General features: G+C 52.4%; 1 protein-coding gene across 1 annotated transcript in view; it reads left to right on the top strand.

Annotated features, from left to right (window-relative positions):
- The window catches only part of LOC125725434 (potassium voltage-gated channel subfamily KQT member 5-like), a 92280-nt gene that overhangs the window by 63906 nt on the left and 13947 nt on the right, over positions 1 to 14427 (top strand). Inside the window, exons 2-8 of the mRNA XM_049002352.1 lie at positions 1877 to 1967; positions 5248 to 5368; positions 8533 to 8708; positions 9422 to 9547; positions 11808 to 11918; positions 12799 to 12894; positions 14024 to 14116. Of these exons, the coding sequence (XP_048858309.1) occupies positions 1877 to 1967; positions 5248 to 5368; positions 8533 to 8708; positions 9422 to 9547; positions 11808 to 11918; positions 12799 to 12894; positions 14024 to 14116 (814 nt within the window). The remainder of the gene's footprint in view (positions 1 to 1876; positions 1968 to 5247; positions 5369 to 8532; positions 8709 to 9421; positions 9548 to 11807; positions 11919 to 12798; positions 12895 to 14023; positions 14117 to 14427) is intronic.

The raw sequence follows: 14427 nt of genomic DNA, 5'->3' as shown, positions 1-14427 counted from the left end.
CGGCGGCACAGAGGCAGCTGCCCCGGTATGGTGCCGACTTTACAGAGGCTTTTCACGGAGGCGCAGAGGCAGCTGCCCCGGTGTGCCGACTTTACAGAGGCTTTTCACGGAGGCTCAGAGGCAGCTGCCCCGGTGTGCCGACTTTATAGAGGCTTTTCACGGCGGCGCAGAGGCAGCTGCCCCGGTGTGCCGACTTTACAGAGGCTTTTCACGGAGGCTCAGAGGCAGCTGCCCCGGTGTGCCGACTTTATAGAGGCTTTTCACGGAGGCTCAGAGGCAGCTGCCCAGGTGTGCCGACTTTACAGAGGCTTTTCACAGCGGCGCAGAGGCAGCTGCCCCGGTGTGCCGACTTTACAGAGGCTTTTCACGGAGGCGCAGAGGCAGCTGCCCCGGTGTGCCGACTTTATAGAGGCTTTTCACGGCGGCGCAGAGGCAGCTGCCCCGGTGTGCCGACTTTACAGAGGCTTTTCACGGAGGCTCAGAGGCAGCTGCCCCGGTGTGCCGACTTTACAGAGGCTTTTCACGGAGGCGCAGAGGCAGCTGCCCCGGTGTGCCGACTTTATAGAGGCTTTTCACGGCGGCGCAGAGGCAGCTGCCCCGGTGTGCCGACTTTACAGAGGCTTTTCACGGAGGCTCAGAGGCAGCTGCCCCGGTGTGCCGACTTTACAGAGGCTTTTCACGGAGGCGCAGAGGCAGCTGCCCCGGTGTGCCGACTTTACAGGGGCTTTTCACGGCGGCACAGAGGCAGCTGCCCCGGTGTGCCGACTTTACAGAGGCTTTTCACGGAGGCTCAGAGGCAGCTGCCCTGGTGTGCCGACTTTACAGAGGCTTTTCACGGCGGCGCAGAGGCAGCTGCCCCGGTGTGCCGACTTTACAGAGGCTTTTCACGGAGGCTCAGAGGCAGCTGCCCCGGTGTGCCGACTTTACAGGGGCTTTTCACGGCGGCACAGAGGCAGCTGCCCCGGTGTGCCGACTTTACAGAGGCTTTTTAGGCCGCCTACAGACTGCGTCCAGCTTGGATTGGTTCTGATAATAACGGCTTCTGCTCTGGCCATTTGAGCCACACACATTACGCTCCTCTCATCTTGTTAGGGGATGTTTTGACCCTGCAGTGTTCAGTAACGAGAGGGGGAGGGACAGGGGGGGAAGGCGACATGAGCACTTTCTGCAGACGTAGCGGCTCGCTGGCGGAAAATGGGCCGAAGGCGGCACCAGCCCAGATGGCTTTACCAGTTTTCCCTCCATCATGTACGAGCGGAACATTCCGGATTTATAGGATATGTCCCCGAACCAGGGGCCTCATCTCTCCCTTAATGGGCTTTCCGGAGGGGATGGTGCCATCGCACTCCGTGAAACATAACCGAATAATATCTAGATCATGTGAATATATCCCCACTGTTCATATACTTAATAGTTATTATTGTTCATAATATTAACAATAATCACCAGTATCATCATTATATAAATCTAGATGTTGTGCATATGGATGCTAATGATACGTGACCATTAGATGCCCATTGCAATTATAAATACAGAATTAAGGGTTTTCTACAGAAAAGTATGTGTTTCAACAGTTGAATAGTCTTATATTATAAAAAAGGGATTTCAGTGGAAAAATCTCTTGGAGCTCTACAGGTAGATGGTGAGAACCCGTGAAGAGGAGAGAGTTATTACAGGCATGAATGGCTGAGTGAATCTCAGGTCATTACTGTATGTTCTTTGGTTGAAGAAACCCTGAAGTTCATAGGTCACTGTTACCCAGGAGACATAAGATGCTATAAAAACCAGAGATTCCGGAACCAGAACAGCGTTAGGTCCTTTCGGTTCGGTTGCCATGGCACTGAGTTTGTGAGTGATGTCTTTTCTTCACCCCTAGGTTCATCCTGGTGTTTGGCTGCCTGGTACTGTCTGTATTCTCCACCATGCCCGCTCACCAGGACCTCTCCTCCCACTGCCTTGTCATCCTGGTGAGATACATTCACAGCCGTCTTTCAAACATGCCCGATGGCACCCCTGCCTTCATACCTGCCTCCTTCACAAAGCATTAAACCCACTACCTGCACAGAACTGAAGAGGCCATTTGCTTTGCAGAATAAAGGAGCCGCCCACTCGCTGTGTTCAAGTACCTGAGGCGGTTTGTCACTCTGTGTCATGTATATCAGAGCTGCCTACTATAATCACAGATGCTTAGTCATTATTGGCCTCATCAGCTCTGTAATGGAGCCTAAATGGTGGCTGAATGCTGACATCACTGATCTTACGCCGGTAAGCTATAAGCCCATGGAAACAAAGGTGGACAGGACAAGTGGCATCCATGTTGAAAGTCACACAACATGAGTCACATGATCGTGGCTTTTTTTTTGGGGTGGGGTGGGGGTGAAAGAGTCCTCAAACATCAGCGTAAAACCCCCTGCCTTAAACTCCCTGAGCACTGGAGCTATAACCTCTGGCGTGGGGCTTTTTTGTAAGAGGGCAGTGACTCTAAGCTTCAGGGCAGTAGCTCTAAAATTCAAGATCAGATGCATTGTCAGCAGCGGCGTCAGCGGTATGCGGGCATCTGTGCGGCGTGGCGGGAGGGGCGGGGCGTTTGTGACTGGGTCACGAGGGCGGAACCACATCCAAACTGTGGCGATAAGGGCTCCTCCAGATTACCTGGCTCACCCCTGCAACCAAAAGCTAACCTGGGTGTGTGTGTGTGTGTGTGTGTGTGTGGGTGGGTTTAATTGGTTACACTGCAAGTCATCTTGGATAAAAAAAAAAAAAAAAAACACAAAATAAAAACTCGTTAAGAGCATCCTTCCAGAGATAAGCTGCAGATCTCCTTGGGCCCGATTTGATTAGTGGCTAATGGGTAATGAATGGGTACATAAGAGAGGAGACGCGTGATTTAATCCGAGATGTTCGCAGCTAACCACGTTGGCGAGCGATTATAAAGGTTTTAAGTCTATGTGTCTTCATAAGAGCGCCTCAACACTAAATTGGCCACGAAGTCCCAGGAATGTTGCAGATAAGGGGCTGTGAGTTCCCAGCAGCCGTCTGGGCAGCCCCCTGGCCCTGTCTGTCGCCGGGCATGCTGGGAGATCGTATCGCCTCGTGCTCGGGCCTAACAGCATGGCCGGCGTGGCGGCAGACAGGCAATGAGGAGAGGCGCCAGGCATCCGCTCAGCCTTCCCTCCCGCGCTGGAGCAGAAGCCTCCCCACCCCCCACCTCTGTGTCTCCCTCAGGATGCTGTCCAAACTGCCCTCCCCCCCCCCACCCACCCTCCCTATTCCAAAAGTACATAAATAAACAAAGTATAAAGCTGAGCAGTAAGTTGCTGCGGTGGCCCCTGCCGTGCCCCAGCTCGGTGGCTGAGGCATGTCCCCATCACATGGATTTTAGCGCCAACTTTTACCGCTCAGCTGTCGTCTTTCCGCTTGCCGAGTAACGGAGGGGGGGGCATGTGCTCTTCCCAAATTACTCCCAACATTATTGTCACCCCCGGGGAGATAAATGGGAAAGAGAAAGCACAGCGAATGATGTGTGTGCGTGCGTGTGTGTGTGTGTGTGTGTGTGTGGGGGGGGGGCAGGGATATATATATATATATAAAGAGTAAGAAACAGAGGTTAGTTTCTGTTTTCTGTCAGCCCAGAGGCAAATTCACAGACATTTCTGCTGCATCAGTATAAAAATATATAGAATTAAATATATTGTGGACTATAAACAGAATTATGCTCCCCAAATTGATTTACAAAATAAAAAAAAAAAAAATCGCAAAGTAGTTTTGCTCACTGTGCCTGGAAACCAGGATGCCCACTCTGGCTGTGAGATGTGAGACAAGCGCCCTTCCTGTGTTTCCTGTATGCCACCTCTCCCTGATAACCCCACACCCCCCAGGAGCTCTAGAACGGTGCTCTAATTCCGAAACGCTGATCTGATGCCCCGCCACCCACCGCATCCGCATTGTCAGAGCGTAATCAGCATGGTAATTGAATGGAAATGCAAAGGAGCGCGCCGCCGTGGGAACACACCCGAGGGGCCGTGACGTCAGAGGCGCCACCGCTCGCTGGCGGTGATAATAGCGGTTCGAGGCGTCTCTCTTGCGGTGGTTTTCAGAGGCCGCGAATCAGGGCCACGTAACGGGGATCGTTAGCCGAAACCGGTCAGGAGGTGGTCATGAATCCCGGAGGAGAGCTGCTGTTAAGCAGACTGGACTGAACACGGCCAGGGAAAAGGAGGAGAGAAGCATTCACACTGACGCTAAGCAAGAAGCAGTCCTATATAATTACCCACAATCCTCCACGGCATCATGTAAGCAACTCCATCTGTTATCCCCATGTCCTAATGGAGGGGCGGGGCTTTGTAAACTGGACCAGCAGAGGGGTACAAAGGCAGCCATGGACCAGACAGCCCACGCACTTAATCAGGACCTATTACTGAATAATACATATGATTTTCCTACAGAAAATTACGACATTGACAATACATATATATACCATTATATAATTAGCTGTAGTCATCTTTCATTTTTCATTTCCAGGGGCTTTCGAATTTATTTTTGTGGTCTAGCATGTTTAGTCATTAGATGAACCGCAGAGGAATGAAGAAAACCATTATTACCATTGTGATTTTTTTATAGTTCATGCTGGCTATTTAGTTGCTGTGCTGCTAATGTTACAGATGATTTTATATCACGAATGAAAATATTGCTCAAAATATCTGTAAAGCCGTTCTGCCCTGTTGTGCATTTTGGCTGTTTCTTGCCAGGTTGCCAGAGACTAACTATAAACTATAATTTCACAAAAGTTCAGTCCCATCAAGGGCTGGTTTGCCCTCTTTAGAAGAAGGAATCTTGGTTTGACTTTATTCCAGTGTCTCCTGGATCACCCTTCTGAACCCAGTCAGCCTTACAAACTACACCTGATCAGATCCTCTTACAGACCCAACCCCTGATTAGATCCCCTTACATACTCTCACCTGATTAGATCCCCTTACAGACACTCACCTGATCAGATTTTCTTACAGACTCTCCCCTGATCAGATCCCCTTACAGACTCACACCTGATTAGATCCCCTTACAGACTCACACCTGATTAGATCCCCTTACAGACTCTCTCCCCTGATCAGATCCCCTTACAGACTCACACCTGATCAGATCCCCTTACAAACTCCACACATGATCCAATCCCTTTACAAACCCCACACATGATCAAATCCCTTTACAAACCCTGTGCCCTGACCCCCCCACCCTGCCTCTTCCCCATAGGAGTTTGTGATGATTGTGGTCTTCGGCCTGGAGTACATCATCCGCATTTGGGCGGCCGGCTGCTGCTGTCGCTATCGAGGCTGGCAGGGCAGACTGCGCTTCGCCAGGAAGCCCTTCTGCGGTCATCGGTAAGAGCCGCGGACGGGCAGGGGCGGCGGGGGGAGGGGGGCGGCGGGGGGAGGGGGGCGGCGGCCTCACTGACCCTTTGTGTGGGTAGCAGGTGCCTAAGGTCTGTTAGTGTGGTGGGAAGGAGATCAGTTGTTTGTAGTGGGGGGGGGGGGTTGGCGCTCTCGCCTTTTTGTGGATATCTCCTTTCAAACCTGCCATAACAGGCCTGCCACATACGCAGCTCGCAGATCCCCCCCCACACTTCCCTACACCCCCCATCCCCAAAACCCTTCCCCTGCTTGTTTATCGATCCAAAACAAAAAGCTTACAGCATTACCTGCCTGCATAGTCAGATGTTGAGTCAAGTAATTCAGTTTAAGTACCTTATTCACTGGTGTAACACCCCCCCCTGCCCCCCCCTTGGGATTTGAATCAGCAGATATTTGCTGTAGTGCCACTCGCTGCTATGGACGCTATGCATCGTACTTTCGCTCTTCTGATGCCTTTGCAGTTTTGCTGGGTTTACATCTCTGTACGCCCCAAAGCGTCTAACGTTACAGTCATGCTGAAGACGGTAGAAACTGGAAGATTGCGTCGCTGCCGGTCATTAGGTTTGCAAAGGCCCCAGCTTGGATGTTGTACTTCTAGCCTGCAATCTTTGCTGATTATTAATGGATTAGGGCCCTCTTAGTTTGCCCATGTCGGCTGCTTTGTAAAGTTTTGTTATTTTGAAAATGCAAGCCAGCCCAGTGGGGGGGGCGCATGGCCACGCCCTGTAAGTAGGATAATCCTGGCGGGGGCCATGTCCCCCCCACACAGGCACATGGAAAAACATTGGCTAGAGAGTGTAATGAGAGCGAAATAATCAGAACGGAAATACTTTCTTTATGCTGAATCGCCGTGCTTCACAGTTCAGCGCTTCATCCGTGGGCAGTTTACATGTGTCTGCCTCATCTGCGCAGCGCCCAGCATTTTGTCCATGAACACCCTACGCATGTCTGCCTCATCTGCGCAGCTCAGCACTTCACACATGGGCAGCATCCTTGCTAAAATGCATAAATGTGTCTGCAGACATGCACAAATATACACACACATGCAGAAACGCACAACAAACAAGCACACTAAACATATAAAAGCTCTCTGCCATTCACAAACACACTAAATGCCTACACACAAACGAAACACTAAAACACACTCCTACTGAAGCTCACACAAAATCTGTACAAACCAAGGAAAGTACAGAATTACAACAGACTGCAGCCTAACCGCTAGCGCCCCCTGTGGCCAGGTGGTGTAAGTAGTGGCACAGCAGACCATGAAGCCAGTCATAAAGGGCAGCTGTCCGGCGGGTCCGGGCCAGGTCATGGGGAGCCGTAAATCACAGGGGCCCACCGGCGGTTTCCGCGATCACCCCGAGCCATTCGAGCACCGCAATGGCCAGAAGCACAGAGAAATCGTACGGGGGAGTGGGGGGGGCTCTCCTCTAATTAATGTCCGCCCGCCTGTCCTGCCAGCACGGCTTTCACACTTTATTAGGAGACGCGTTCCAGGTCCGCTCACCCCGCCGTATTTAGGCTTATTGCGCCGTTTTCCCTGACGCAAATCCTGCAGCTGCGGCCTGTGTAAATAAATGATGGCTTTGCTGGACTCGTGGCGAGCAGGGGTGAGCGGGGGTGAGCGGGCAGGCCGCCGATGAGTGTGCGAGGATCTGAACAAACGAGCGTGTCTGACACAAGTCACATGGTACACTCTGGTCTCATGCCTTTACTGTATAACGCACACACACAGCTAACACTGTGTTTATACAACACACTCGGTACAGACTCTAATGCCTGCCCACAGGCCTGGTGCCCAGGGCTTCAAACACATAGTAACTTATTCATTTCCTGCAGTCAGTAGTGTAATACACATGACACAATAGCGATCTCTTCCTTAAAGACCACCCAACCTGATGTCCCATGACTCACCCCTGACCTGGTGCTCAGAGTCCATAATGCAACTGCATGTGCTCAGTATGTTTACATCATGCTGCCTCGCACATTCGGCCTGATATAGCTGCTTTTTTGTGTCGCTGTAGCCTCGACGGGCCCACCCTGGTCAGACTCTCTTATCTCATTCGGTAGAATTTTGGTTCAGGTTGTCCCTAACTTGTGCACTTGAGCCGTGTTCTGGCAATGGACAAGCCGGGCCTATCTGACAGGGATAAGACCATCATGTTGGCCACCGATGGGCACCCAGCCGACACCATTAGAACAGTCCCCCCCCCCCCCCACCTTTTCCCCTCGAGCTGCGGCGTTCCGCAAGCGGATAATGTATTTTCCGTCAGGTTGTGGCCTTCCTCGGAAGCCTGCTGCTTTCCCGTGTAACGGGATACGCCGATCTGCTCATTCGCCCGTAACCGCAGGGTTCCGCGTGGCAAGGATTACAGGCGGTGACTATTGTTTTACTGAGAAAATGAAACGTCAAACGGAAGGAACGGAATCGTAACTTTTCCCTGAGAAGAGCAAACATTCGGTCGGCGTAGATTTCAAATTTGACAACACGAAAAAAGCTTTGGAGAAATGTGATTTAATAAAAGGATAATATTATTCCAGTACAGAAATGACCGGGGGCCCCAACGTCTGTCTGCTTTACGCGGCTGATTCTGTTTTTTCATAGGAAGCGGTTATTTGTTGACCTTCCCGGAAGTTCTGTGTTAAATATCACGTCTGTGTTATAAAACACGCCAGAGCTGTTTTCTTGACCGTTCTCCAGCAGCAGGGGTGATTAGGCACGTTAGCGATTAGCTTCATTAGTGATTAGCCACGTTAGCAGTTAGCTGCGTTAGCCGTCGTCAAAGCGCCGTACTCCTGCACTGACCCAGTGCTCGCAGTGGCCGCTACCCATCTGGAGGCTGCTGGTGACTACCAGGTGATGGGGAGCGTGACAGGCCACCTCTCCACGCCCTCCCCTCCCCACCACCGTTGATGGTTGCCTGTCCCTTTTCCTGCTGGCTTATTAAAATATGATTGTCTCTGGCCAGTCGTCCGAGGATGTAAGTCCAACTTCCCCAGTCCAACTTTTTCGTCTTAATGGTTTGTGAAAATGTCATCTAAATGCTAACATACCCGATACCCACCATCTCCTCTCGCACCCCTGCATCCTACCCCGGCCCCTAATCCCTGCCCCCCCCCCCAGACATCATTGTGCTCATCGCCTCGGTGGCTGTGGTGTCGGCGGGCAGCCAGGGCAACATCTTCGCCACATCAGCATTGCGCAGCCTGCGCTTCCTGCAGATCCTGCGCATGGTGCGCATGGACCGACGGGGCGGCACCTGGAAGCTGCTGGGCTCCGTGGTCTACGCCCACAGCAAGGTACGTGCAGCCGGGGCGACGGGGACCACGAGGAAAATGGTCCGTTTCAAGGAGCCAGTTAGCTAGTTCTGACGCCATGCGGCCAGCTGCTAACTGCTGGCCTCTAATGGTGAATTAGCTACAAGGTGCAGGGGTCACAGTCATTGTTTAGCTTCATTATTGACAGGCTAATTCTGGCACCTATCTTCCTGTTTACCCCTCTTGTAAAAGCCAGGGGGATCAGGCTATTATGGAGAAAGTCAGCATTAGATGCCCTGAAAACTCTTGTTTTTTGCTTTAAGCCACTCTCCACTCCTGGGGAGTTCCTTGACCCCATTGGGTGTTATGTTATGCTTGAGTCAGGGTTCTGCTGATCGTAGAACACTCCCCCGTGGGTTCTCCCTACTTCGAGGGTATTTCTGGCCAGCCTAAGTCATTATTTAGCTCCCTGGAAACACGCTAATCCCAAAATTAATTCCTGAGGGATTAGACCGCATGAATAACACATATTGAAGCCTTCTTTGAATTAATTGCCAAGGGCCAGTTCCATATGCCTTTATCGTTATATTGGGGGAGGCAAATGCAGAGTGATCCTGCAGCAGATCCTGGTCCCTGCTGACCACCTTGTTTATCGCCTGACACAGGCTACTGGTCCATGGAATTAGCTGCAGTTAGGCATTAGTTCCCTCTCTAATTACACTCATCATCGTCATGGCCCGTCCCCTTCACTGCAGGAGCTGGTCACCGCCTGGTATATCGGTTTCCTGGTTCTCATCTTCTCCTCGTTCCTGGTGTACCTGGTGGAGAAAGAGTTCAACGTAGACTTCAACACGTATGCCGACGCCCTCTGGTGGGGCACGGTGAGTAGAGTACTTCTACAAGCAAGGGAGAGTCTTCACTCGCTTTTGTCCCTAAAGACCCTGAGCAAAGCAAAGCATCCTCCCTGCCCCCCTCCCCAACACTTTGTGTGGTCCTCTCTCTCCTTCACCGTCTGTTTGTTTAATTGAACGATTTTTAAATCAGCATGGAGGTAATTAATCTTCTCCGACTGTCGCTGTAAAATATGGCACGGACACCGGGGTTCCGGACGGTTGTGAAGAACCTCGGCAGCCATCGTGTTTTTCTGGCTCATGCCATGTGTGCGCACGACGCCCCCAGGCGAGGCTGCCTGCTCCCCGTCGCATGTGTTCGCCATCTTGGTGCAGGAAGGATAGCGGCTCAGACACGCTCGGGTCTTTCTGAGCGTCTGCAGGCAGGAATAATGCCACTATAATCATCTCCCTTTTCGCCTCACTGCAGAGAGGGGAATGTCGGATTTTAAGAGCCATGTTGAGGCCTCCGAGAGACCAGCCAGCAAAGCTTCTGAGCTCCCATGAGAGGTTCACGTTTCTGGGGGTTAGTCTCCAGACCTCCTCCGGGCCACTAATCAGCCAAACAGTGCTAAATAGCCTTTAGAGATATCGGTGGCAGTGAATGCCGAACCCAAAGCCGGGTGCGATTCCGGTTAGCGTCCTCCCCAGCCAAAGACAACACCCTGCCCTTCACACCGACATTCCTTTATCGTGGCGACTGAAACTGTCGAATGGGAAAAAAATACACTTGTGGGAATATGAGTGGAGGTGAGGGTCCCGATCTCTGCATTAGCGCCCCCCATAGAGGCCCAGCTGTGCATTCTGTTTTGGGAAAATGGGCAAAGGGGGCTTTAAAAGACGACAATACCATTCAGATGTTTAATGCACTGACTGCACTGGGGGCTTTTCTTGCCTCCCACATCATCGAGGAGCCATAGGGGAATGTGAGGCACAGATTGCTAATGCATGTCGCTAAACTTGCAGGACAAGGGAGGTCAGTTCCGGGTCATAAAATTCAAGGCGAGATTTCGGCTCGGTCTCTCCACTGAGAGCCACAGGTGGGAGTACGGGCCCCTGCCCTGGGGGGGCTATTACAGGCCGTAATCATAATGAAGCGAAGTGCCAGATTTCATTTACGCCTGCTTCTGTCGCGGGGGCTAAATGGGTAAATATCGCGGTGGGAGAAAATTGTGTCGAGGCAAAGCGAGATTGGTCATGGAGTCAGATAAGTAATACGGCCGTAATTTGAGGGAACCACAGAATCAATAGGAACCATTTGGCACTTTGGCTGGGGCGGGGGAGGGTGGGCCGAGTCACCGGGGTTGGCTTTTAAGCTGAGCTGAAGCTCCTGGATAAAATGATGGATGTTTCCCTGCTCCGGCTGGCCCGAACCATGGCTGCTCGCGTAACTCGGGTCCTGGTCCATTAATTTTTCAGGTTCTGAAATTTTTTATTTGTCGGGGCTAATTTATGTGGATAGACAGGGAGAGCCGTGTGGAAAGGAGGACGACCCTGACCCATCCAGAGTCACACTGAAGTGACCTGTGGATACAGGGCAGCATCAGGGGCTGGGAGTCAGTGCGCTGCCTTGGGCTGAACCGCAATGCTTCCTCCTCGGACCCCAGAGGTTTCTGTGCAGCTGTATCCCCCCCCCCCCCCCCCCAGCGCCCTGCTGCCACTGGCCCTTTTTAACATAAAATATCTGTAAAAGATCAGCTACACTCATGTCTTCCCACGATGCCTCTCTCGCTGTTAGATGTTTGCTATGCACTCTGTAGATGACTGGGCACTCTACAAATGGACTACAGACAGCAAAGTGTCCATCGTCACACACACACGAGGTGGGGGGGGGTCTTGATGTATGCCCGGCCAAACAGAAAGGGCTCCACTGCCCCCCCTCCCCACTGTCCTCCCCTCCTCTGTCCCCTCCACTGTCCTCCTCCAACTTCCCTTCCTCCCACTGTCCTCCTCCAACTTCCCTTCCTCCCACTGTCCTCCTCCAACTTCCCTTCCTCCCACTGTTCCCCCCTCCACTGTCCTCCTCCAACTTCCCTTCCTCCCACTGTTCCCCCCCCCCCACTGTCCTCCCTCCCACTGTCCTCCCTTATGCTGTACTGCTCCCCTTCCTTCACTCATTTGTCTGCCAAGCCAAAGTTTGCTCTGGGTGATGCGGTGGGGCTTGTGGTGGAACACAAGAGAAGATATCTTGTTTCAGCTGGGGCCCCCGGTGTGTCTCCTTTACCCCGCCCCCCACCACCCCTGTCCTCAGATCACCCTTACCACAATCGGCTACGGGGACAAGACACCCAAGACTTGGACGGGCCGCCTGCTGTCCGCCTTCTTCGCCCTACTGGGAATCTCCTTCTTCGCCCTCCCCGCGGTGAGCAAGTCGCCCCCTACTGTTTGCTCACCTTCACTGTTCTGTTCTGTTCTGTTCTGTTTTAGCCACCTTTTTAAAATTCCAACTCTTTACTGCCTTGTAGCATTAAATTAACATTTATTAAACTGGATATATATATATATATATTATGAACTCTGAACTCCATGGCTGGACATTAAATCTAAATGGCATCTCTAAATTACCTGTGGTGTTCATGTCTGCCCTACGATTGGCTGGTCAGGGTGGGAGAGGGTCCAGGCCCCCAGTCACCCAAACTGGACAAGCATTTGTAGGATGGATGGATGGGTGGAATGATGGATGGATGGATGGAATGATGGATGGATAGATGGATGGATAATTATATTACAACAAATTCTACCCCACAAAGAAGAGCACAGGGAGGAGGGAGGTGGCTTCTGGGGCTATCCAGACCGAGTGTCAGGCAGCGGTGGGTCACCCTATGAGATTTGAGGCATAAAAATGACCCCTGTGGCTTCCTCCCTCGCTTGCACTCCCCAGAGACACTGACACGCTATTTCATTGAGAGCCTTTTCCCCTCCAAACTGCTGTGCAAGCTGTTCACAGACGATCCATCACTGCAGATTATTATCTCTGCCGCTCCCTCCAACCCGTCAGAATTGGGTCCCAGCAAATGCCAGCGGTGAACCACGCTGCCCCCTAATGCCGGTAATGAGTGTGGAGATGCGGCGCTGCGGGCAACAGCAGCCGTGGAAACAACAGCCTTTCATTTCGAAGAGGAAATCAGATCATCTCTAATATCCGTCAAGGAGAGAGCAGATCGGAGCCAAGCATCCGAGGCCCCCAGAGGGGGCGTGACCCCCAGGGCTGTCGCTAACGTGTTGCCTCGGCGACTCCACAGGGCATCTTGGGCTCCGGCTTTGCCCTGAAGGTTCAGGAGCAGCACAGGCAGAAGCACTTCGAGAAGCGGCGGAACCCAGCAGCCAGCCTCATCCAGGTATCCGCACGCCTCCCTGCCCCCCCTCCCTCCCCCCGCACCCCCCACCAGGGCAGCCATGTTGGCTTCTCGTGAAGAGGAGGTGCAGGATCTCCTCTCTCGTCTAGCTGTCAGATCCCTGTCCATATGCTCATGGTTCTTCAACAGTCAATATGGTCACACAGTCACACATGGTCACACACGGTCACACACAGTGGAACATCACTCACACTCACACACAGTTACACACAGTTACACACGGTCACCCAGTCTCACACGGTCACACAGTCACACACAGTCACGCACAGTTACACAAGGTCACCCAGTCTTACGCAGTCACACAGTTACACACAGTCACGCACAGTTACACACGGTCACCCAGTCTCACGCGGTCACACAGTCACACACAGTCACACACAGTTACACAAGGTCACCCAGTCTCACGCAGTCACACAGTTACACACAGTCACGCACAGTTACACACGGTCACCCAGTCTCACGCGGTCACACAGTCACACACAGTCACACACAGTTACACACGGTCACCCAGTCTCACGCGGTCACACAGTCACACACAGTCACATGCACCCACAAAGACAGTGACACTCGCAGAGCCAGACATATACAAACACCCACACAGTCACATATCTATTCAAACACACACCCAAACATGATTTTAAACACACGCATGCACACGCACACTCAGAAAGTCACACTCACAAAGACAGATATACACACACTCGCACAAACACTCTTGCAGACAGCTCTGCTCTCCTCACTTTACCTGACCCCCTCCTCCCCCTCCAGGTCATTTTTTAATTGGACAAGGGGGTTCACAGACACGTGACATCACAGCCCACTACGGATGGCTCCTACACTTAGGAAATTTCTGTGGCTCTTCCCGTAAAAACTTCCTCCCTCACAGAAACATCCCCGGCCCGGGAACACTTCCTTGTACGTAGCATGTAGCGTGAGTCAGTCGGGGTTTGTTCTCGAGCGTGAAGCCCCATGTAATGCCCCGTCCTGCCGGCTTCAGGCCACGCCCGCCACTGCCTTTGGCGCCCCCTACTGGAGAGCCGCGGCGGTGTGGTAAGGTCGGCCGACTCCTCATCATGCTGTGGCCCCTCTGTCTCCTCCCCCTCCACACCAGGCCGCGTGGCGGTATTACTCCACTGACGATAGCCGGCTCTACCTGAGGGCCACCTGGCGTCACTATGAAACTGTCCTCCCCAGGCATGTATCCGTACCCCCACCTGACAACGAGCCGAGCCGCAATCGTTTTTACTAATCTTCTTTTCAATTGTTTTGTTTTCCTCCTCCTCCTCCTCCTCCTCCTCCTCTTCTTCTTTCACCCCTTCTTCCTCCGGCCTTGTTCTTCTTTTTTTTTCGTTCCCTCTCTTTCTCCCCCCCTCCCCCCATTTTGTATATTCTGCATGCAGTGTGTTTGGCGTAGTTATTCGGCTGATGAGAACTCGGTTTCCATTGCTACCTGGAAGCCTCATTTGAAGGCCTTGCATACCTGCAGCCCTATGAAGTAGGTACAACTATGGCAGC

The sequence above is a fragment of the Brienomyrus brachyistius genome, unplaced genomic scaffold, assembly GCF_023856365.1.
Source record: "Brienomyrus brachyistius isolate T26 unplaced genomic scaffold, BBRACH_0.4 scaffold67, whole genome shotgun sequence".
In the NCBI taxonomy this organism is placed as follows: Eukaryota; Metazoa; Chordata; class Actinopteri; order Osteoglossiformes; family Mormyridae; genus Brienomyrus; species Brienomyrus brachyistius.
The sequence above is the reverse complement of the archived record's forward strand: the minus strand, read 5'-3'. Positions and strand labels throughout refer to the sequence as shown.